The sequence below is a fragment of the Bubalus kerabau genome, chromosome 10 (assembly GCF_029407905.1).
Source record: "Bubalus kerabau isolate K-KA32 ecotype Philippines breed swamp buffalo chromosome 10, PCC_UOA_SB_1v2, whole genome shotgun sequence".
NCBI classification, from domain to species: Eukaryota; Metazoa; Chordata; class Mammalia; order Artiodactyla; family Bovidae; genus Bubalus; species Bubalus kerabau.
In genome coordinates, this window is record NC_073633.1 from 79062985 (window position 1) to 79089071 (window position 26087).

At 38.0% G+C, this 26087-nt stretch overlaps 1 protein-coding gene across 3 annotated transcripts in view; it reads left to right on the forward strand.

Annotated features, from left to right (window-relative positions):
- Positions 1-26087, forward strand: part of SYT16 (synaptotagmin 16) — a 330623-nt gene that overhangs the window by 173618 nt on the left and 130918 nt on the right. For all 3 annotated transcript variants that reach the window (XM_055538272.1, XM_055538274.1, XM_055538275.1), the window contains one exon: positions 1078-1744. In XM_055538272.1, the coding sequence (XP_055394247.1) occupies positions 1222-1744 (523 nt within the window). In that variant the 5' untranslated portion in view covers positions 1078-1221. The remainder of the gene's footprint in view (positions 1-1077; positions 1745-26087) is intronic.

Below are 26087 nucleotides of genomic sequence, written 5' to 3' on the forward strand. Positions count from 1 at the left end.
GAAAGAATCAATGTATGGCTATCATAAAGTCTAAAGAGAAATTCTTAGGTAGGCAGTCATGTCACGTGTAGTAGCCTGAGGTCAAGAGGGCTGAAATTGAAAGGATGGTTGATAGATTTGGTCAGAAAGAAGCTATTACTATAAAAGAGATGGGGTGATTAAGTACAAGCACTGAATGCTCTGCTGTCATTTATAACTTTCATCGTGAGATACTGATGAGCCGTGAGAAGGCAATAAGTGTGTACATGCATAACGCACATCCATATGATTATGTGTCACAGGTATATATGTGCCTGTTTGTATGCATGTATATCTGTGAAAGTATAACTATTTAGCCCTAGAATCTTCATTGTACCTTGTTACTCTGTCGATGTCCTGTAGCTGCCTACTTCAGGCTGTGAATCTTGTGGGAAGAAGTATCTCCCAGGAATCTCACAGGTTGTGGAGGGCTATCTTTGGGCATTTGGAACACAGACAAGGGTAACAGAATGCTAAGGGCCTGTTTCCAGTAAGCTGCGTAATCCACTTGCCACCCTCAATCTTTCAGAGGTTGGTTGTTCCCCAAAAATATGTGTAATTTTTGAAAATTGCATAAAAATATATAACCCTGATCTAAGATTTGTTAAAAGCTTTTTAATTCTAGGTACACTTTTCCTTTGAAAGGATAACTCTTTGTATCACAAGGCAGAGATGCTTATTAGCCTGCTCTTTGGGATCTGCAGATGAAGCATCCAGCCTTTCTTCTATTTTGAGATGTCACATTCAACTGCCTCTTAATGAAGATTCATTTATCCTTTTCACGCTGTTAAACATGGCCTATGAGGACAGACTTCTTTCAGTCCACATGAATAGAGCCCATTACTGCTAATGGAAGTTTTGCACATGTTTGCAGAGGTGAACAGGCATTGAAATAATCTACATTCAGACTTTCACAGTCAGTTTTATTTAGCTGCCTTAAGGATTCCAATGATGACCCCTTTTAGTCCCCAAATGCTGTTTGACATAGACTGTAGGAATCTGGTGGTGGCCTGAGGTTATAACTTTAACAGGTGTAAGTATTTCTTTCCTCTGTTTCAGCTGAGAAGTTTTGGGAGAGAAATATTCACAGCCATTAAGAGACGTCCAGTTTAATTTCTCATCATGCATGTTCTATAGTTCACATTAAGTCCAAAGTATTGAAGGAATGGAGCAAGTGGACTTGTAGACTTCAGATAGCTGGCCATGCTGTTGGCCATGGCATCTCAGGATGCTCAGAACTTCTTCCAGCCTCTCTCTTCCTGGATATCTAGGGTTTATGAAGCTCTCCAGCAAGCAGGAGATACGTTATCTGCTTCGCTGGCTAACTTCAGCAAACAAGACTCTAAATTGAGTGATACGCTAGACCAGGACTTAAATGATATTCAGATTCCAGAAACTGGCTTTGAAGATGAAGAACAAGGCACTGATCAGCGCCAAGAGAACACTGATTCCTTGTTTCTTGAAGTGGATCATTTCTCCGATTGTAATAGTGATTTTCAGGACTCTGGCCAAAGTTCAAGCCCCAGACTTAGCCAACATGTAAAGAATTCCTGTTCCATAATGACCCTGTGGCCCAGTCAGACCCTTGATGACCAGAAGCTACCACATGTGCTTTCTTCTATTGTTGAGGAAGAACATCACCTTGAAAAGCAAAGGAGTAGCCTTCAACATGGCTTTGACAGCCACCTCTCTGGTATTTTAGAAAATGTTAATGGGAAAAAGCAAGGTAAGCTAGCTAGTAATCATTTTCTCTGGGTTTGTCCAAGGGAAATTTGTATTCATTTTATTTTTATTTGTTTCAGTTATCATTTGAATTTTATTTTTCTCTCATATCTTTTCACACACTGGCTTCTTAATGAATGATATAATCCTTAAGAATATTTTCAACGTATGAAACTTTGGGAGATCCATATTGGTGGACTCCATATTCCAAAATAATAGTTCTGAGCAAGTGAAATGGTGAAAACGAGTCTGTGGGTTCTGTTTGAGAAGCCCCTTGTGCATATGTCATGCTGTTTAAAATATCTTTTAAAATGTTCTCTCTTTTTTTTTAACTAGGTTAGGAATCTCTAGATGTTACTATATTATTCAGTGTGAAATCCTGTGCAAAAAGCCATACTTGTTGCAGAATTTTTAGTTGATAACACTCCAAGAACACTTCTCACAGTGTTGTACTGAGACGTGATGTGAGATGACAGTAGATAGGAAATCTTTGGAATAAGAATAGCTCACTTTTTTCTAGCCTTGAATGGAAAGGACACATTTAAAACAAACTGCCTATAGAGCATCATCCTGTCAGAACTGAGCATATAATGGGCCTTCAATAAGTGCATAATGAATATGGTAAAAATGTAATTAACTCTATAAAAGTAGCTGTAGTATGTTCTGGCATAAATACCTCACATTTCTGTTATACTAAGCCCGAAGTAAGGACATTCCATATTATTGACAGACAGAAGGTACATGATAGACAGAGAAAGGTATTGGGTGTGTTTATAGGATGTGGGTTTGTATACAAGCTCATGCAGATGGTTGGATCTCCTATGTTATATAAAAGTGAAATCATTAATTCTCTTCTCATTGGCAGGAATAGATTTTTATGGAATACTTTCATAGTTTCTTCATCCATTTTCAGTGATTCCTTGTAGCTTTATTTTTTAGAGAAATGTTTTATCCAGATACATGAAGTCTTGGTAAATGAAGAAATATAATTTCATATTCTTTTTATAATGATTTTTTGATCCTTTTACTCAAATTAAAGTAATATTATATGCTAGAATCAATTGGTGAAAACAATTTAGACTAATATGTTTTCTGTATCTGATAAACTATAAATAGATGCAATTTCAAGTCTTTAAAAATTATCTATAGAGATAATCCTAGAAATGTCTGGTCTACTAATAGGATTTCTTAGACTTGCCTTGAAATTTCTATTCCTATTTTAGAAAATTCTTGCTTAAGTTGAACTATATTTAAAATAATTAACATGAACTTGGCTCAATAAGTGTTTAACACTGGCTTCTGTTAATTTTTGTAATAATCTAATGGCAGTTAAACAATTGTGGTTAATTTGTTCATTCAGGAAATGTTTGTAGCCTTATGGAAGCCTGGAGCCATGTAACAAGATTCATTTCTGTATGGCACCCCACTCCAGTACTCTTGCCTGGAAAATCCCATGGACGGAGGAGCCTGGTAGGCTGCAGTCCATGGGGTCACTAAGAGTTGGACTTGACTGAGTGACTTCACTTTCACTTTTCACTTTCATGCATTGGAGAAGGAAATGGCAACCCACTCCAGTGTTCTTGCCTGGAGAATCCCAGGGACGGAGGAGCCTGGTGGGCTGCCATCTATGGGGTCGCACAGAGTTGGACACGACTGAAGCGACTTAGCAGCAGCAGCAGCAATATCAAACACAATGTTGAATGTATAATAGGACATCAAATAATAATTACCAATGGAACAACAAAGAAAGCTAACAATTCTAAATACTATTATTAATCTCACTTTACAGTTAAGAAAATTGTTGCTTAGAATTCAAGAATATATCCAAGATTGACATTTAGGAAGAGGCAGAGCTTAGGGGGCTTCCCTGGTGGCTCAGACAGTAAAGAATCTGCTTGCAATGCAGGAGACCTGGGTTCGATCCCTGGGTCAGAGGAGGAAATGGCAACTCACTCCAGTGTTCTTACTTGGAGAATTCATGGACAGAGGAGCCTGATGGACTACAGTCCATAGGGTTGCAAAGAGTCGGACACGACTGAGTGATTAACATACACACAGAGCTTAGGTAGTCCAATGTTAGAGCGGATACATGCAACTTTCCTTGCCCCTAATCTTTTAAAAGTTACCATTTACATATAGTAAAATTTCTTCTTAGTGTACAGTTTTGTGAGCCTTGACAAACACATGGTATCCTCACCACCACTCAGATTGTAAGACAGTTCCATCACCTCAAAAAATTCCCCCATTTGGAGTCAATCCTTTTCCCTACTTCCAGTTCCTGGAAATTGCTGATATATTTTATCTTTCTATTGTTTACCTTTTCCAGGATGTCATATAAATGGAATCATGCAGTTTGTAGCCTTTTGAGTCTGATTCTTCGCATAATGTACTTACTGTAGTGCACTGGAGATCTATTCATGTTGTCCTGTGTTCCAGTAGTTTGGTTTTTTGTTGCTGAATAATATTCCATTGCACGATGGCCCCAGTTTGTTGATCCATTCATCCCTTGAGGGATATTTGTGTTGTTTCCAGCTTTTAGCAATAGGAGTAAAGGTGCTATAAATATTTGCAGAACAGGTTTTTTGTTTTCAACTAGGCGAATGCCTATGAGTGGTATTTCTGGGTCATGTGGAAAGTATATGTTTAACTTTATAAAAAAATATTCCATTGTTTTCCAGAGTATAATTTTACATTCTCAAATGTTCTGTATGAGATTTCCAGTCACTCATATCCTTATGGTTGTGATATTATTATTATTAGCCATTCTCATAGGTGTGTAGTGATAGCTCATGTTGGGAGATAAGTTTCCATTGGTGTCTTGCATATGCTATGAGCAGGGCAGAGCCACAAACAGCCTTTTGTTTTGGATTTCAAAGGTGTTTGTATGACAGCCTTGGAAGTTAGTGTCTCCCTCCAGAGCACAGAGGATATTTGTTTGCTATCCAGTCTAGTAAAGTAATGTCTCTCTTCAGGGCAAATCTTAGGCAAATTTGCTTGCAAATGATAGAGGTTTTCCAAACTTGGTGTTCCCTGGCTGTGACATAAACCCAACGCATGCGTGGAATCTCTCTGGGCCTGCCTCTGTGCTGCCCCTTTGATACTTGGAGGTACTGTGAGTAATAAATTGTCCTTTGTCTCTGACCCAGAAGTCTTGCATCTTTGCCAAAGTCTATAAAACAGTAGCAGACAAACTTGTTATTGTGCAAATAGGGTAAAAAGCATAGATCCTTCATAGGTTTTAACATCCCATTTGGCTTTCATTTGCATTTCCTTGACAACTAATGACACTGAGCATATTTTCATGTAGTTGTATTCTGTAAGACATCTTTACAGGGTTGTAAAATTTTTTGCCTACTTTCATTGAATTGTTTGTTTTCTTATTCTTGAGATTTGAAAGTTATGTTGATATTCTGAATATGAGTTACTTTTAGGTATGTACTTTAAAAAATATTTTTTCCTAGTTTTGTGGCTTGCATTTTTATTCTCTTCACAATATCCCTCGAAGAACAGATTCTTAATTAAATGAAATCTGCCTTATCAAGTATTGCTTTTATGAATTGTGCTTTTGGTATCATATCTAAACCTTTCTACTGTGTTTTATTCTAGAAATTTTAAAGTTATGAATTTTGCATTTAGTTGCTGTTATTCAGTTGCTCAGTCACATCTGACTCGTTGCAACCTCATAAACTGCAGCACACCAGGCTTCCTCGTCCTTCACTATCTCTATCTCCCCGAGTTTGCTCAAACTTTGCATTTAGAGCTATGCTCTATTTTGAGTTAATTTTTTACATGATGTAAGGTATGAATGAAGACCTCTCCCCATATGGGTATCTGATAATTCCTACACCATTTGTTAAAATGACTATTCTTTCTCCATTGCTTGTTTTGATAACATTGTCAGAAATCTATTGTTTATATATGTGTGGGTCTATTTCTGGACTCCATTTTCCCCCTTAATCTGTATTTGTATTCTTTCTCTAATAACACACTGTCTTGATTGCTATAGCATTATGGTCTTGAAATCAGGTGAGTATTTGACTTATATTTTCAAAAATTGCTTTGACTAATCTAGTTTGTTTCCATATAGTTTTAAATTAGGCTTATTGATTATTACAAAAAACTTTGTTGAGAATTTCATTAGAATTGTGTTGAATCCATAGATCAGTTTGGAGACAATAATATGCTAATAATACTGTATTTTAAAATCTATTAATATGGTATACCACATCATTTATTTAGTTCTTAATTTTTTCCATCTGTTTTGTAGTTTCCAGAATACAGGTTTTATATATATTTTGTTAGATTTATACCTAAGAATTTCCCTTTTCTTAGATATAATTGGAAATAGTATATCTATAACTTTCATTTTCCAATTGCTACTTGCTAATATATAAAAATGTCATTGATTTTTGCATATGATCTTGAATTTTGCAACCTCCTTGAACTCAATGATGAGTTCTGATAACTTTTTAAAATAGCTATTTTGGACTTTTCCTTGTAGATAATATCAGAGACATAACAGTTTCATTTATTCCTTTTCAATATCCATGTCTATAATTTCTTTTTCTTGACTAACTAATGGTGAAAGTGGGTATCTTTGTCTCGATCCTGGGCTTGGTGGATAAGCTTAGTCTTTCACTGTTATTTAGTATTAGTTAGGTGTAACTTTCTGTAGATGCTCTTTATTATATTGAACAAATTTGTTTCTATTCCAATTTGTTAAGAATTTTTAATCAAAACTGATATTTAATTCTGTCAAATGCAATTTTGCATCTATTGAATTGATCATATGAGTGTTTAATTTTTGAATATTGAACCCATCTTGCATACCTGGATAAAATCTACTCGGTCATGATATACTATCCTTCTCATTTATTGCTGGATTTTATTTGCTAATATTTTGTTGAGGAATTTTTTTTCATCAATTTACATAAGGGATATTAATATATAGTTTTCTCACAATATCTTTGGTTTTGGTATCTGGATAATGCTGGCCTCATAAAATGAGTTGTGAAATGTTTCTCCTTTTTCACAGTCTGGACAAATTTGTGTTAAATCAGTATTTTTTTTCTTAAATGTTTGCTAGAATTTTCTATAGACATCACTGAATTTGGGATTTTTTGTTGTTAGATGATTTTGAAATACAAATTCCATTTCTTTAGGGTATATAGAATTATTCAAAATGTCTATCTCTTTCTTGAGTGACTTTTGGGAATTTGGCTTCTCAAGAATTTTTTTTTCATTTCATTTGGGTTAAATTTATGGGCATAGTTTTTTCATCTTTTTAGTGTGTGTAGTATTTATGCTAGTTCTCCATTTTTTCCTGATATTGGTAATTTTTATCTTCGTTTTTTTGCAATGGTCTGTCTGAGTAGAGGACTTTCTGTATGTCTATATATTTTTCAAAGAACTAGTTTTGGGTTTCATTAATTTTTCCCTATTGTTTTTCTGTTCTTAGTTGTATTGATTTGTTTCTATTATTTATTATTTCTTCCTTCTGCTTGCTTTGAGTATTATTTGTCTTTTTTTCTAGTATAATCATTTAATGGATACATTTTTCTAGGCACTACTTGGTCTACACCTAAAAATATTGTATATATTTATTTTCATTGTATTAAAATATTTCTTAATTTACCTTTGATTCCTGTCTTGATGCATTGTTTACTTAAAAGTGTATAGTTTAGTTTACAAACGTTGGGAATATTCTAGATAACTTTCTGTTACCAGTTTCTAGCTTAATTCAGTTGTGGCTTGAGCATTTTTAGTTTTAAAATATTAAAGTTTGTGTTTTGTCATCTTGACCTGTTCTAACTTGTTGAATGTTTCATGTGTACTTGAAAAGACTATGTATTTTGCTGTTGTTGGGTGCAGTGTTCTATAAATTACTTATAAATTACTTCAAACTGTTTGATGCTATTTCAGATTTTCTATATACTTATTTTTATACTGATTTTGTCTACTTATTTTCTTCTGTTGGTTACTGAGACAGTAGTATTAAAGCCTTCAACTCTACTTGTGGAATTGGCTATTTTTCTCTTTTCTGTTCTTCAATTTTTGCTTCATGTAGTTTGAAGCTCTATTGTTAAATACGTACACACTTTAGAAATATATGTCTCCTTGGTGAATTGACCTATTGGTCATTATATATTACACCTTTTTGTATCCCTGGCAGTATTTCTTGACCTAAAGTCTACTTTGATGTTAATGTGGCTACTCCAGCTTTCTTTTGATTAGTGTTGGCATGATATTTTTTTTTATTCTTTAACTTTAAACCTATCCTTATCTTTATAGTGGGATTCTTGTATGTGGCATATAATTGGGCCCTGCTTTTTTATCCAATTTGACAATCTTTTAGTTTTATTTGGTGTGTTTAGACTATTTGCATTTATTGTAATTATCGATAATGAACTAAGATCTGTCATTTTGTTAGATTTTTTCCTATTTGTTTAATCTATTCTGGAGAAGGCAATGGCACCCCACTCCAGTACTCTTGCCTGGAGAATCCCAGGGACGGAGGAGCCTGGTAGGCTGCAGTCCATGGGGTCGCTAGGAGTCAGACACGACTGAGTGACTTCACTTTCACTTTTCACTTTCATGCATTGGAGAAGGAAATGGCAACCCACTCCAGTGTTCTTGCCTGGAGAATCCCAGGGACAGGGGAGCCTGGTGGGCTGCCATCTATGGGGTCGCACAGAGTCGGACACGACTGAAGTGACTTAGCAGCAGCAGCGGTAGCAGCAGCAGAATTCTTTGTTTCTTCTATCTAGTTTTCTTCTGCATTCTTTTGGATTGAATATTTTTGTTATTCCATTTTAACTCCACTATGGGCTCATTATTTTTATCTATTAAAAGAAAGTTTAAGGATCATCATAAGATTTTACTACATATAGTTTTAGTTAATTGCAGCCTATCCTGAAATAATACTGTACTACTTCAGTTATAGTTAGGTGATATTACAACAGTAAGCTCCAACTTCTTTCTTTCTCATCCTTCACTTTTTGCTCCTACATATTTTACTTTTACATATTCAGTAATATTCAGTATGCTGATACAGTTTTGTTTTAGTTGGCTATCTCCTAGAATAATAAGAATTCTATATTTACCTCATTTATGTTGTTTGAAGAACTCTTTAACTTTTCTTGTGCATATATGTAGCTAATAAATTATCTTAGTTGTTGTTTGTCTGAAAAATATTTAGTTTTGAAATACATTTCAGATAGGTAAAGAATTCTGAGTTGACAGTTATTTTTCTTTTAGCACTTTAATGTTGCCATTTCACTGTCTTGTAGTTTGCATAGCTTTCATATGAGAAATATGCTATAATTCTTACTTTTGTTTCTCTGCATATAATATAATGTGTCTCCCCCCGTCCCCCTGCCCCCCCCCCCCCCACAATTGGGTGCCTTAGAGACTTAATCTTTGGTTTTCAGAAGCATATATCTGGGCATGTGTGTATGCGTTTCTATTAATACTGTATATGTGTATATTTTTCTGGCATTCATTTTTACTGGTGTTCTCTGTCCTTCTTGTGTCAGTGGTTTAGTGAGTTTCATTAGTTTTGGAAAATTCTTGACCATCACCTCCTCAAACATTTTTTCTAATCCATTCTCTCTTGCTCTTATTGGTATTCCAGTTATATAATTATTAGCCTAGTTGATATCATCCCATAGCTTTTGAATGTTCTTTTTCTTTCCTTCATTCTTTTTTTCCTTTGTATTTCAGTTTGGGTAGTAGTATTTAATGACATAAAGACTATGTCATTAAATACTACTATTTAATGACATTTTAGAGAAAGACTATTTTCTTTGGCTGTATGAAGTCTGGTGATGAGCCAATCAAAAATATGTTTTGATGTCTGTTGCCTTGTTCTTCATTTCTAAAATTTTGATTTGATTAAAAATTATATCAGTCTCTCTGATGAAATTCCTCAACAATTCATGCATATTTCTCCCTTTTTCAACTATTACTATGTTTTTAGCATATTAGTCATAGTACTTTTAAATTCCTTGTGATACCTCTAACCTTTGAGTTGTATCTGAGTTTCATTTTCTTGATTGCTTTGTGTCTTGACAGTGTAATTTTTCCCTTCTGCTTTATTGCTTGTCTTGTATTTTTGACTGAGAGTTGAACATCATATGTAGGGGACGTAAATGGTGTTTCTGCCTAGAAGTAGATTAGCCTTTTCTAATGCTGGGCCTTTAGTGTGAAGGTGTTGAGTGATTTAGTCAGAATTTGAGCTGGGCTTGGATTTTTTTGTTTTTATTGTTAATCTCCTTGTAGTATAGCCTTCAAAATGAAGTGAAAGTGAAAGTCACTCAGTCGTATCCAGCTTTTTGTGACCCCACGGACTATACAGTCCATGGAATTCTTTAGGCCAGAATACTGGAATGGGTAGCTTTTTCCTTTTCCAGGGGATCTTCCCAACCCAGGGATTGAACCCAGGTCTTACTGCATTGCGGGCAGATTCTTTACCAGCTGAGCCTCAAGGGAAGCATAACCTTCAAAACCCTCTATTATTACATTGTATTTAGGGCTCAGATATGTTTGCTACAGAGTTGGTCATTGTCTGCTCCATCTTTAGCATCGAGTCTCTTCTCATTGCCTGCACCTCAGAGAGGGTCTCTCTTTGCAGGATGTCGGCCCTTTCCCAGAAGGAGCCTGATGTTATTCAATACTTGGTGTTTGCTCCTATGGTGTGGTTATGTTGGAAGTTTCTGTCTCCTGCTGTTCTGGAGCAGCCTCTGTCTTAGGCAGGTGATACGTGCCTGTGTCTTGGGTTAGGGCCTTCTCAGTTATCCTGCCCCTCCCTCAGAGTTAGGGGATTTTCACACGTCTGACCCCAGGACTTCTTTCTACCTCTTCCCCAGAGGTGTTCATTTTTATTCTGTTCTATTCATTACCTTCATGTGTCTCTACCTATGGTCTGAGGGTGATGGGATTTGCTGCCCTTTCCCAAGTGGCTTGTGGCTTTTATTCTATAGTGGAAAGATGAGATGAGAGAGGAATCCTGGTAAGGCATCTGATTTTTCCTATAGCAGCTGCTCTTCCCCTCCTCCAGAACCACACCATTCGGGAAGCTTTCTCCACCCCTGCCCTGCCTGCCCTGCTCTTCTCATTCTTGTAAGTACCAGGTGACTTCTGTGGAGCCAAGCCTCTCAGTGGGTTTCAATTTCCCTGGGGTTTGTGGCTCCTGTGGGTCTCTACTCTTGTGCCAGTACACACTTGATCTTTAGAAATTCTTTGAAAATATTATCTTAATTTTTCTTGCCAGCTAGTATGAATCCAGCATTTACCCCTGGCAAGCAAATGCTTGTGCTCTTTCTCCCACTGAAAGAAGTTTTCTTTTTGTAACTTTTGGATTAGTTGGTTGCCTTATGACCTCAGCTCTCTCATAAGTTTTAAAATGTGTACTTTTACATATTATGTAGATTCTATTTTTATTTAAAGAGTAATAGCACTATTTCCATTTGTTTTACATTCTAAGTGGAAGCTGGAACACAACACTCTACTTTAAAATTAAGTTGGACATTCTCATTAATTTGGGTCACATGTTTGGGCTGGGAGATACATGTACAAATAAAATATTGATCTTCCTTTAAGGAGTTTCCTAATGTCTAAGAGATAGTTACATGTAAGAGGTTCCATTTTAAAAAAATTGTGGAAAATTAGAACAATTAACATGGTAATTGTTAACATGGTAACTTTTGAGATGGTTTTGCCAGTAGGGATCAGGGGAGGTTCCACAGAGCCGATGATATAGGACTACAAACTCGAGGAATGAGTTATAATTTAACAAATGAATGGAGAGAGAAAAGCTTTCCGTTTGAAGGAATGACATGAACACAGATGCGTGGACAAGTGTGACATTTTCAGGGATGGATCATAAGGCTAGGCTAGAAGCATAGGCTGCAATTGGGAAAGCCTGTTTGTGTGTGTTAAGGATTTACCTTTTATCTTGTAAGTAGCTGGGACTCTCAAAGAGCTCTTAATGAAGCGTGATACCAACAGAACTCCATTTTAGTACTGATTTCCTTTAAGATGGACTGGTTTGATCTCCTTGCATTCCAAGGACTCTCAAGAGTCTTCTCCAACACCACAGTTCAAAGCATCAGTTGTTTGGTGATCAGCCTCCTTTATGGTCCAACTCTCACATCCATATATGACCACTGGAAAAACCATAGCTTTGAGAAGACAGACCTTTGTTGACAAAGTAATATCTCTGCTTTTTAATATGCTAAGTTTATCATAGCTTTTCTTCCAAGGGGCAAGTGTCTTTTTATTTAATGGCTATAATCACCATCTGCAGTGATTTTAGAGACCAAGAAAAAAAGCCTGTCCTTGTTTCCATTGTTTCCCCATCTATTTGCCATGAAGTGATGGGACCAGGTGCCATTATATTACTTAGTTGAATGTTGAATTTTAAGCTAGCTTTTTCACTCTCCTGTTTCACCTTCATCAAGAGGCTCTTTAGTTCCTCTTCTCTTTCTGCCATAAGGGTGGTGTTATCTGCATATCTGAGATGATTGATATTTCTCCTGAAATCTTGATTCCAGCTTCTGCTTCATCCAGCCTGGCAGAGGAGAAGGGGACGACAGAGGATGAGATGGCTGGATGGCATCACTGACTTGAAGGACGTGAGTCTGAGTGAACTCCGGGAGTTGGTGATGGACAGGGAGGCCTGGCGTGCTGCGATTCATGGGGTTGCAAAGAGTTGGACATGACTGAGCGACTGAACTGAACTCTGCATCTAAGTTAAATAAGCAAAGTGACAATATAGAGTCTTGATGTACTCCTTTTCCACTTTTGAACCAGTCTATTGTTCCATGTATGGTTCTAACTGTTGCTTCTTGACCTGCATACAGGTTTTGCACGAGACAGGTAAGGTGGTCTGGTGTTCCTCTCTCTTTAAGAATTTTCTACAGTTTGTTGTGATCCACACAGTCAAAGGATTTAAGTAGTCAATGAAGCAGAAGTAGATGTTTTTATGGAATTCTCTTACTTTTTCTATGATCCAACGGATGTTGGCAATTTGATCTCTGGTTCCTCTGCCTTTTCTAAATCCAGCTTGAACATCTGGAAGTTCTCGGTTCATGTACTATTGAAGTCTCATGTGGAAAATTTTGAGCATTACTTTGCTAGGATGTGTTCAGTTCAGTCGATCAGTCGTGTCTGACTCTTTGCAACCCCATGAACCACAGTACGCCAGGCCTCCCTGTCCATCACCAACTCCCAGAATTTACCCAAACTCATGTCCATTGAGTCAGTGATGCCATCCGACTATCTCATCCTCTGTCGTCCCCTTCTCCTCCTGCCTTCAATCTTTCCCAGCACCAGGCTCTTTTCAAATGAGTCAGCCCTTTGCATCAGGTGGCCAGAGTATTGGAGTTTCAGCTTCAACCTCAGTCCTTCCAATGAACACCGAGGACTGATGTCCCTTAGGGTGGACTGGTTGGATCTCATTGCAGTCCAAGGGACTCTCAAGAGTCTTCTCCAAAACCAAAGTTCAAAAGCATCAATTCTTTGGCACTCAGCTTTCTTTAGAGTCCAACTCTCACATTCATGCATGACTACTGGAAAAACCATAGCCTTGACTGGATGGACCTTTGTTGACCAAGTAATGTCTCTGCTTTTTAATATGTTGTCTATGTTGGTCATAACTTTCCTTCCAAGGAGTAAGCGTCTTTTAATTTCATGACCGCAGTCACCATCTGCAGTGATTTTGGAGTCCCCCAGAATAAAGTCAGCCACTATTTCCCCATCTGTTTGCCATGAAGTGATGGAACCAGATGCCATGATTTTAGTTTTCTGAATGTTGAGCTTTAAGCCAACTTTTTCACTCTCCACTTTCACTTTCATCAAGAGCCTCTTTAGTTCTTCTTCAGTTTCTGCCATAAGGGTGGTGTCATCTCCATATCTGAAGTTATTGATATTTTCCCCTGAAATCTTGATTCCAGCTTGTGCTTCTTCCAGCCCAGCATTCCTCATGATGTACTCTGCCTAGAAGTTAAATAAGCAGGGTGACAATATACAGCCTTGACATACTCCTTTTCCTATTTGGAATCAGTCTGTTGCTAGCATATGAACTGAGTGCAATTGTGCGGTAGTTTGAACATTCTTTGGCATTGCCTTTCTTTGGGATTGAAATGAAAACAGTCCTTTTCCAGTCCTGTGGCCACTGCTGAGTTTTCCAAATTTGTTGGCATGTTGCATGCAGCACATTAACAGCATCATCTTTTAGGATATGAAATAGCTCAGCTGAAATTCCATCATCTCCACTAGCTTTGTTCCTAGTGATTTTTCCTAAGGCCCATTTGACTTTGCACTTCAAGATATCTGGCTCTAGGTGAGTGATCACAGTTTCGTGGTTATTTGGGTCATTAAGATCTTTTTTGTATGGTTCTTCTGTGTATTCTTGCCACCTCTTCTTAATATCTTCTGCTTCTGTTAGGTCCATACTGTTTCTGTCCTTTATTGTGCCCATCTTTGCATGAAATGTTCCCTTAGTATCTCTAATTTTCTTGAAGAAATCTCTAGTCTTTTCAATTCTATTGTTTTCCTCAATTTCTTTTCGTTGTTCTGTTAGAAAGTCTTTCTTATCTCTCCTTGCTATTCTTTGGAACTCCACTTTCAGATGAGTATATCTTTCCTTTTCTCCTTTGCCTTTTGCTTCTGTTCTTTTCTCAGCTATTTGTAAGACCTCCTCAGACAACCATTTTGCCTTTTTTCATTTCTTTTTATTGTGGATGATTTTGATCACCACCTCCTGTATAATGTTATAAACCTCCATCCATAGTTCTTCGGGCACTCTATCAGATCTAATCCCTTGAATCTATTTATCATTTCTACTGTATAATCATTAGGGGTTTGATTTAGGTCGTATCTGAATGGCCTAGTGGTTTTCTCTACTTTCTTCAGTTTAAGTCTGAATGTGGAAATTAAGGAGTTTATGATCTGAGCCACAGTCAGCTCCCAGTCTTGTTTCTGCTGACTGTATAGAGCTTCTCCATCTTCAGCTTCAAATAATATAATCAATCTGTATTTTGGTATTGACCATCTGGTGATGTCCCCGTTTAGAGTCGTCTCTTGTGTTGTTGGAAGAGGGTGTTTGCTATGACCAGCATGTTCTCTTGGCAAAACTCTGTTAGTCTTTGCTTTGCTTCATTTTGTACTCCAAGGCCAAACTTGTCTGTTACTCCAGGAATCTCATGATTTCCTACTTTTGCATTCCAGTCTGCTATATTGAAAAATACATCTTTTTTGGTGTATTTCTAGAAGGTCTTGAAGGTCTTCATAATACCATTCAACTTCAGCTACTTCGACATTAGAGGTTGGGGTATAGACTCGGACTACTGTGATATTGAATAATTTGCCTTGGAAAAGAACAGAGATCATTTTGTCATTTTTGATATTGCACTCAAGTACTGCATTTTGGACTCTTTGTTGACTATGAGTTCTAATCCACTTCTTCTAAGGGATTCTTGCCCACAATAGTAGATATAATGGTCGTCTGAATTAAATCCAGTTTTCATAGTAGCTGGTAAGAAGAAACAATGTGTAAGCCAATGTGAATGCATAAAAGGAAATGATTGTCCTTATTTTGACATTACTCCCCCTGAAAGGCCTCTCAACTAAAGAGAGTCATTGCCAAGCTTGTAGCAGGGTATTGGGGTACCACCTTATTACTGCTAGGCAGAGGCAGTAACATCCAGTTCCAGTTACATCCAGAAAAACGTCCAGTTTTTCTATTGGCCTCCTTAACCCTTGAAGGGGTGCTCCTCACTAATGCTGGGTTACATGAGAGATTCATCTCTCCATGTGGTCTCTGCTGACATAGAGTTGAAGGTAGCCTTGATGATGGTGAGAATCCTGTCTCCACTAGATCTTCCTCTGACACCACTCAAGTGGAGAGGGGCAGGGGTGCCTCATTACTCCAGGTGGGGTACAGACTTCCTATGAGCCCTCCACTGATACTGTGGGGGCACAAGATACTTATTACTAGCCATCAAGGATGAACGTTCCGGATTCCTCCTCAGCCTTCTCTGGACCCCCTAGTGGGGATATTGGTGTGCGTGCATGCTTAGTCACTTCAGTCATGTAGGACTCCCCGAGACCCCATGGACCATGGCCTGCCAGGCTCCTCTGTCCATGGGATTCTCCAGGCAAGAATACTGGAGTGGGTTGCCATTTCCTTCTCCAAATATGACCTGAGACAAGCCAAAACGACCCTCATTAAAGCTTAGTGAGATTGGAAGTCTAGGTTGCCTACTTGGCCTTTGCTGGCATGATTGAGCATGGGGGACACAGTTTTCCTGTGCTATTTGACTAGAGTATAATATTTATTGTTTAAAACTTTTCTGTTTTGGTATTCTGTCCCTTTTCTGGCCCTTTGCACAGAGAGAGCAGGCATTTCTTGAGTTTTGTGTCTTTGCTTATTGGTGTTTCTGGGTTGCCAGCTTCTTCAGCTTCAAGTCTGTGATACGTGAGGCAGAAGAACCCAGGAAACTCACCACTGTGTTGTTCCTTGAGTCTCGTGGTCCCTGCTGGTTTGCCTTCTTCTTGGGACCTTTAAATCTTCTAATCTTTGTTTTATATACAATGCCCAGAGTTTTGAGTTGTACTTGGAGGGAAGAATAGGGAAAAGTATATCTATTCTATCTTCTTGGAAGTAAAATCTTCAAATTAGCCCTTTATAACACTGTGACTTTAATTTCCACCCAATTCTCTCCATTTCACAGTGAAAATAAGAGGAATAGAAAAAATGATAAAGGGGCAAATGTTTGTGTAGATAGTATAGGGAGAAATATTCCTCTATAAAGAGACATCTTATATGATGGCCTTCCTCAGTAAACCAAATATTTATTGAATGCCTACCATGTACAACGCACTGTGGGAATGGACCCACCTACACAAGCATAAGCTGTGGACCGCTCCTTCAGATTATTGAAATGTTTATACCATTTGTTTAATACGTTACAGAAGATTCAAAAATGTTTTCAATGCCCTGACTCTTTGGTGGCAGTGGGAGTTGAGAATGCAGCAGAAAACGAGAATGAGATAGTTCTGTTATCCCAAATCGCTCATTACTTTATAGATGGAGGAGCATTACTGAGTTATCTCTAGAGAACTTCCATCTTTCTCCCTCTCCCTGATGAGATGGAGTCCACTAATTTACTTCAGATGCCTTATAGCCAATGAACAAAAGCTCTTATTCCTCTCTTTCATCAAATTATTTAAATGCCCTCAGGACTGTCTTAAACTGGGATAAGGGACTGGACTCTCAGCTTCATGAATGTTAAAAGCCTATTTTGGGGAGGGATTTTACCTGCCGTTAATAGTCTTAAATTATTGTCATGTGCTCAATTTTTCCTTTATACCAGAGAATCACATCAGCTTCAGCATATGGGCTTCTTTGCAGTCTACTAGAGAGATGTATTTGGAGATACTGTAGGAGAAGGCAGCATTTTAATCAGTGATTTATATGCACTTTTAAAAAAGCCTTGTCAAGCCTGCTTTGCCATTTAACCTTGAATTCTTTTCATAACGTTGTATCTTGATTTCAGTCTTTTTAATGTGCCATATTTTTTCTCCACAATAGATTTGAAGCTAAATTGGCCCAAAACAAGAGGGCTGCTGAATGCTTTTTGTAACCATGGAAACATTTCTGGGCACTTACTGAGGACCTGGTTGCCAATAGTAATGCAACAGAGAAAATAGATACACTTCATTTAGCAGTTGCCTATGATTAAGAGACAGATAGAGGCCTTATAGTGCCATCTCAAGATAGGCTTTTTGGTTAAAAGACCCAAATCCCAAACAGCAACTTCTCAGTCTAGAAGCAGTTATGACACCTTTGATATGTGATGGGAAGGAGTTCTAATTGCATTTAAAAATCATCTTTGTTTACAGTTTTTCACCTCGTACTTTTTTTTTTTTTTGAGACTGTTTTTTAACCACATGTATTTGTTTCCAAGAAATATGCTCACTGTTTCCTGAAATAGCTCGCTAATGGAATTAATGTGTTCCAAGTACATTGGCATATAGAACTTTAGAAATACTCTTTGGCTAGATAGAATGTATTTAAAAAATAGAACAGCAGGCTTTGAAATCATGGTGATATAATTTGACTTTTCAATCAGATTATTCTACAAGGCTAATGTAACATGGAAGGGAAAACCACACTGCGTTCTTAGTTATTCGTTGATCTCAAGCTTTCATGGATTGAAGGTATTTTGTTCTGTTGATGTTTGAGGATTACTTGTGGCAATTGAGACTAAATGGTTTCAGGCAGGAGAATGCAGTCGATTTGTAAATTATACAGCTTTCATTTCTTTTCTAGAGGATGCCTTTCTGAACACAGAATGCTACTTCCTGCTTTCCTTTAACTGCAGTACTGGAACTTTGCTTTTTTATTTCCCAAGTGATTTCTTGAAAGCAAACCCATCCCTGGTTAAATTTATCTTCATTTGTTAGTACAACATTATACTTCGTTTGACTGCATTTGCCACCATGTCACGGGTTATCCAGAACTGTCCATGAAAAAGTTTGAGTATTCTGCAAAAGCTTCAGAATTTGTTTTCTAAAAGCTTTACGAAGTTAATTTTCTTACTATGTTGACTTGAATGTTTTAGAAAAGCTGGGTATTTATTAATGAACATGCCAGTACCTGATCTCTAGAACCTTGACATTTCAGAACCTCTAGTTTTCAGAACCTTGACAAAACCTCTAGTTTTCAGAGGTTGTTATTGTCAGTGTTACTTGTTTTTCAACTTTGTGTCATTTTAAAAGGAAATTTCAGATGTGTAACACAATTTTATATGGACAGAAGTTAGAACATATAACTTATATGAGTGGCCAAATAGAGATCCAATTTTTGCCTTGATTTCTGAATATTATTATAATAGGTGGTAGGATATTTTTAAGGACAAGTTTGAAGTAGGAGAGCCCATTTTCTATTTTCCTCTTCTTACTACCATTAGGAACGGATTAGAGGAATTAAAGGTAAATTATGTTACAAATAAGCTTTAATTCCATTTTCACAATTCCCGGGGAACCAGAAAACTTTCCTTAATAATGAAATTACCTGATAATTAAAAGCTCAGGAGGCTTCCTTGCCCTGAGACACACACTGTAATTGATGCAGGTGTATCTTTTTTGCAATTATCTAGCCCAACAGGGAAGAAGCTGGAGTCAAGTAGTAACTACAATTTAAAAAGAACTTTTTTCACTTAGGTACCTTGATTCTTCTTGCTGAGGAAGATTCTTACCTGTGTTGTTCTCTGTGTTGTGTATTTATCTTTTAAAATACCATGGAGAATTTATCCTCTTCTCTTCTTCCCCTCTTATCTTTCCCTTTGTTTGTTAAGTCCTCTTTCTCCCTCCCTGGTACTCTTTTCCAGTGTCCACTTTTGTGGAGAGAGAGTTTCTGAAAAGGAACCTCGAAATGGAGTTGCTAAGATGTGGTTATAAATTCCTCTTTTCTTCGAGCTCTTGTTAATTATGCTAAGGGGTGGTCTAGGCCATTGTTAATGGAGCTTTCAGTGCCCTTCATATTTCCCAGTTTTTAAATTTATGAAACATTTCAAAAACATAGAAAAATATAGCATCGTACAACAAACACCCACCGTGTAACTTTGCCAAGTCTTAACATTTTGCTATATTTAATTCAGATTTAAAGAAGTCATCCAGGTTGGAGATCATTGGAGTCCCCTGAGGATGCCTCTATGTTTCTCTTTTCTCCCTAGTAGGAGTAAAACAAATCTAAATTTGGGCATTACGATTCTCTTTGTGATTTTATCCTTTTGCTGCAAGTATTTGTAAATTACACACAACATAATTTGGCATGTTTTAAAGTTTTATACAAATGATAGAATATTGAACATATTTTATTCTGCAGCTTGTTGTTGCTTCCACTCAATGTTATACTTCTAAATTGTTCAGATACATGTCTATATGGTTTATGTTAACAGCTATATAGCAATCCACTGTATTAATTAACATTCCATTTAATTGATCTGTTCTTCTATTGATCTAATTTATCTATTCATGTGAACAACTAATTTATTTCCAAATTTTCACTACCATAACAGATAATTCTGTAATGTAAGTATATCTCTGAGCACCTATACTAAAGCTTATTTAGATGGAATATATGAAAGAGACAGTCCTATTTTGAGCCCCCTTTTTAAACATGGTAATTTCTTCTTTGATTGAGGTCCCTTGAATAGATCCCCGTATTCTAGCCCCACTATTGATGGGGTCCTGAGTAGGAACACAATTCATGTGTTCCCGCACCACCCAGTGTTCATCTTTGGTACTCTGGATAGCCTCACTGACTCAATGTACATGAATTTGAGCAAACTCCAGGAGATAGTGGAGGACAGGGGAGCAAACTCCAGCAGAACTGGTGTGCTGTAGTTCATGGGGTTCCAAAGAGTTGGACATGACTTGTGAACTGAACAACAACAACTCTAGATTAAAATCAACACAGTTTATAAGAGAGAACTAGTGACAATATAGTCAGGAGAAAACCACTGTACCATTTCATTTGAAGTTTGGTGTTTCTTTTATGAAAAGTAAATTGGAGATATGCATTAGGATCTGTGCTGGTTTTTAAACTATTTTCTCTCCGTTCAAATCCATTCTTTCATATCCTGCTTTGAATGTTAAGGCTGGAATTCTGCAAACTACAGTTGGCCTTTGCTTGGGGGCATTCTCTGATCTTGTGACAAAAGGACTATTGGGAGATGGGAGTAGGGAGAAAGAGCTTCCTTTTCCCAGTTTCTGGCTCACTGTTTCTGTTGTTGGCATCTTAGCACTGCCCTTCATAGTGCTGTCAGCAGCATGGGTTCTGGTCTCCAGTGTTCTTTGAGCATTCCAGAGCCAGCCTTTTTGCACTCCACTCAGAGGTGGGAGCACTTATCAGGTCATTTTCCCTCCACAGATGTCTGAGCTGCATATCCATGGGGCCTCACCTCTGAGCTTCTAGTTTATAATAACCTTGACCTCTTGCCTTTGCTTCCCCAGCCAGAGGGTGGTAGCTGCCTCCTGCAGTTCCAGTCTCTGGCTGTTTCTCTGTTCCTCTTGCTATTCATCCAATACCCACTACCCATGGAACCAATTCTCTATACTAAACTCCCTCTGTTGAAATACCTATTGTGGGTTTTGTTTCCTGGCTGGACCTTGACCAGTGTAGTAATTAAAGTCTTGTCCAAGCAGCTGTGTAGGTTTTGAAGTAGTCTATGTGCAAGAGCTACAATCTGCAGGTGAACTAGGACTTTCTTGAGATGATAGGTAACTGACATGATGGACATCTAAGTCTTACCCATTCTGATATTCACCAGGTGAACAAATAAATATAACATGTCAGGTGAGAGATGCCACGTAGAAAAATAAAACAAGATAAGGGGTTAAAAATTAATTGAGTGAGTGCTGTTTTATATAGGGTGGTGTTTTCTGAATTTTATACACAATGAACTGTCTGGGAAGACAGCGGTTTCACTGAGGTCTGAAGGAAAGAGTGATCCTACTAGAGAGAACAGTAAAAGGACAAGCCATGGTGTAGGATGAGAATTGTGTTTGGTGGATTGATTATAAAATGTGGCTTTGCCAAAACTTTTCAGTAGCTGGTCATCAGTAATACTGTCTAGTTATTACTCCGGAGTTTCTGTTGTTCTTGAGATTTCCTGATGTTTTACGAATCTTTTTCTTAAGGATGTCAGGTACAGGATTATCACAGGAGACATTCTTGTTCATGACATGGAAGGATTTTTATACCATTTCAAAAATCAGTTCCTTTAGGGAAAAAGAAACCATTATGAAGTTGAAACTTAAAGCATTACCTTCTTAAGCTATGATATCAAAGTCTATTTCAAAATCAAAATTAGAACTTCAAGTTTTTCTGAGACTGTCTAGATTTTATTCTGTTTTGATCCTACAAAAAGCAGTCACTGCTTATATGGAACGTTTGAAAATTGCTTTCCTGCATTTAGATCCATAATGACAAGCAGTTACTTTCATTTGAGTCTGTGATAGATGAGCTTTACTCTTGCTACTTTGCTTTGCAAGGTTGGACTTCTTAGCCATAAAGATGGCATTGAGCAAATATTGTTTATGTACCAGAAGAGATGCTATTTATAAAACTGAACTAAACTCAAACTATACAGAGGATTTCTCAATTTCTTATAAGCAAAGAAGAGTGGTTGAGCTCAAGTGACTGATAAGTGTGGGGATAAATCTGGTTCATTGAAAAGTTATATCCAGGAGTTCAAATGTTGTCTTTGGAACTTGGTCTCTCTCCCTCCCTATGTCTCTTATTTCTGCATCCATCTGGGCTGGTTTCCTTCTATGGCTCCATGTGTAGTGAGATGGTTGCCAAAGCTCCAGATTTATATCCTCTTAGGTTATAATCCAGTGCAGAAAGAAATGCTGCCTCTTGGCAACTGAATAAAATCCTGAGGTTAGCACTCATTGGCTTGATTCTCCCCGCTTGGCTTGAATTATGTGGCAAACCTTAGTAATCTTTGAAATCAGGGAAATATGGAACTCTGATTGGCCAGGCCTAAGTCATTTGTCATTTCTATAGCTGGTGTAGAGAGAGAGAGCTTTATCAGAAGCAAGGTCTAAGCATAGAGAAAAGGTGGTTTACCTAGAAGAAAATCAGGGTTTCAAAAGTTGAAAGAGTAGATATCGGGTGGCAAAGAAAATGAACCTCTATTGGAGGAGTCAGTGCCTCTCATGGATGTCTCCATTGCCTTTACACTATACATGATCAGAAGCCTGTTTCAGGGGTGAATCTGGACTCCTTGTATCATCGCATATGGCTTACTGTCATCACAGGTGCCATGAACACCTGTTTCTCAGTGTTTAGGAATGCACATCTCTTATGAGTCAGGAAAAGTAATTTTTTATTTGATAATTTGGATTTTGATCATGGCTTAGTTAGTGTTAGTTATTCAGTTGTGTCTGACTCTTTGATGGACTGTAGCCCACCAGGCTCCTCTGTTCATGGAATTCTCTCGGCAACAATACTAGAGTGGGTTATCATTCTCTTCTCCTGGGGATCTTCCTGACCTTGGGATCAAACCTGGGTCTCCAGCACTGCAGGCAAATTCTTTACCGTCTGAATCAGCAGGGAAGCCCTCCCTTGAATATTAGAAAATCTCCCTAGCTCATCTTTTTAGATTGGTTTAACTGCACACTCAACTTCATGTTAAATCACCACAAACTTAGTAGCTTATATGATATGTATTTATTTCTGTATCTGTGGGTTAGAAATCCAGAAATGAGTTAGCTTGGTCCTCTGCGCGGGGTCTCACAAAGGATCAACTGGGTTGTGTTCTCATCTGGACACTGGACTGGGAAAAATTCCATTTCCAAACTCTCTCAGGTCATGGGCACAATTGATTTCCTTGTAGAAGTAGGATTAAGGGTGCCAGCTTCATGCTGGCTGTTGATTGCAGGCTGTCCTTCACTCATGGAGGCTACATGTAGTTCCTAGAGGATGCTCACAGTTCCTTGCCACATGAGCACATGGTTGCTTACTACATGAAGCGAGCAAGGAGGGGCCACTGGGAAAAGACATCTTATATTATGTAATGAAATCATGGGCATGACATTCTCTTGGTTACAAACACTTCGCAAGTTGGTGGTTACATACTCTGTTGGTTACAAGCACATTGCAAGTCCTGCCCACACTGAAGGGGAGGAGATCATACAAAGTTATGGATACTAGGAGGTGGGGTGGGGGGGGTAAGGATCTTAGATTTGCTATATAAGCAGAGAAACTATATGAAAGATAGAAGATACTTAAATGACTTCATGTGAGTTGTTTACTCTTAAAGATTTTTTTTTTTAATGAGAAAATTGTATTTCTGTTCTGAAAATCAACTGTTCCTTTCTCTTGGCTGCTCTACAAATGATTCATCCAGGAATTGTTCGTAAAATGATTTTGGTTAGAACCTAGATCTATAGACCTGAATCGACTTTCAGATGGTAGAGTGTAAAGGGAATGCAGACTTCACAGGAAAACTCACCACTGGCATGCGCTTTCTCATTGTAAATGCCCAAGAGACCTTGCCAAGAGTCCTTATTGATTTTGTAGATCATTCCAAGTGAAGAACTTCTTTACTGTTAATATTAGACATAATAAATATAACAGCAATAGGTATTCAACAAAGGGAAAACTTGCCTTTGTGCTAAATAGTCTATCTAATTGCATTATGTTATTTAATCATCATAATTTTGTGAGGTGTGTCCATGAGTAAGTGGGTGGATTATTATTTCTGTTTTTAAAGAAAAGACAAGAGTTCCAGGGAGGTTCAGTAATGTCTCTACCTGGTCAAGTAGCTGAGATTCCAAACCACATGTGCCTGACTCAAAACCTCAAGGTGCCTTCCCCATGTAGCCAGCATCCCAAAGCAGACTGAAGCGCTCCCATGCCATCCTGCACCTCTGTCCTCTGTTACAAGAAGTCCGGCTCAACAGCAGTTACTAGCAACAAATTACTGGGCATTATAGCTTTCATATATGCACTTTCATGCATTGGAGAAGGAAATGGCAACCCACTCCAGTGTTCTTGCCTGGAGAATCCCAGGGATGGCGGAGCCTAGTGGGCTGCCGTCTATGGGGTCGCACAGAGTCAGACACGACTGAAGCAACTTAGCAATAGCTTCTGACAGTGGACTTAAATCCTCCTAAGTCTGGTTTAAGTGATTAATGGAGAAATAGGCTGCCTTTGCAGTCTCCATTTCCCTGGCCCCTGCTTGCTTCTTTCTTCACTACTGTTTGGCCTCTAGTCCAAGTCTAATGACCATACACTGAATTATTTGACTAGTTTCCCCACCTTCATTTTACTTAACTTATTTGGGAATGACAGAGTTGAATATTCCTCCTTTGAAACTTATCCCTCACCTGGGTTCTGGATACCACTTGTTCCTGGATTTCCCCTTGCCACGTCATTTTCATTCACCTTCCTCTGCTCATCCCTTAAACACTGGTTTCCTTCTTACACACTCAGTTTCTTATCCCTCGTGGCTCTCCTAACCTTCCCCTACGTTTAGTATGTACCAAATTATGTTGATTCTGTCTCTACAATTTCTCTTGGATCAGTCCAGCTTCTCTCTGTCCCCTTGGCCTTAACTTGTCTATATCTATATCTGTATCTATCTACCTAATTTATCTATCTATATACTCTTCTGCTGATCTATTTCAATAATGTCCTAACTGGTTTCTCTATGTTCTTTCCACCTCTTATCCATTTTCTAAGTTCTTCTCAGAATGTTCATTTCAAACTCTGCCCCATATTTCATATCTTCTCATATAAAAAGCTTTCCAAGATGACTTCTTTCCTTTGAAAGATGTATAGCCTTCAAGCATTTGGTCCATTGTCTTCCAGCTTCCAGAAATACCAAGATAACTCACATCTAAATATTTGGTTTCCTTTTCCTGCTCCTGCTTAGTGAAAACTGCTCATTTTTCGAGAGTCCTCTCAAGTACCATTATCTCTAGCAAGCTTGGTTCATTCAGGTGGCTATACAAAAATAGTATAGACTGAGTGACCTAACACTTCTCAGAGCTCTAGATACTCAAGTTTTCCAGTACCAGCAGATTCTTTGTCTCTGTGAGCTCACTTTATGGTTCATAGACAGTGGTCTTCTGGCTGTGTCCTCACATAGTAGAAAAGGGTAAGAAAGCTCTCTGGGGTCTCTTTTATAAGGGCAAGAGTCCCATTCTGACTACTCTACCCCCATGAGCTAATCACCTTCCAAAAGCTGTGCCTCCTAATACCATCGCATTGAAGGAGTAGGATTTCACCATAGGAATTCTGGGAGGATACAAGGATTCAGTTCATAACAGTTCCTAATATTTTGGCATATTCCCCACACTGCCCCTCCCCACCCCCACCCCATGCCCCTGGCCTTTTTCTGGCGGTTAGCTGCTTCCTTATCTGTTCCAATAGTTTGTTACATTTCTCATTTCTCAGTAATATAGGTTTCGTGTTGTATATAACTTAAAAAAAATAATTGCACCCACTCAAGTCTGTAGGTTTCTTGATGGCAGGGGTTTGTGCTTTCATTATCTTTAGAGTAGGAGAATTTAGCACAGCATCAGTTTCATGAATGGGAAAAGAAAAAAGACTTAATGAATGAACATACACCTTATCTTAGCTGGCCCCATCATATCTCATTACCTTCAAGAAAATGAGCAGCCTGGAAATAATCTATAAATAATTGTACATTTCAGACTATTGGAAGAATCTAGTCAATGCCACTCTCCAGGTTTCCTAACACATTTGACACTGTGTTGGAAGACATAGGCAAAAGTACCTTAAGGCTTGCTTTGACCTTCTC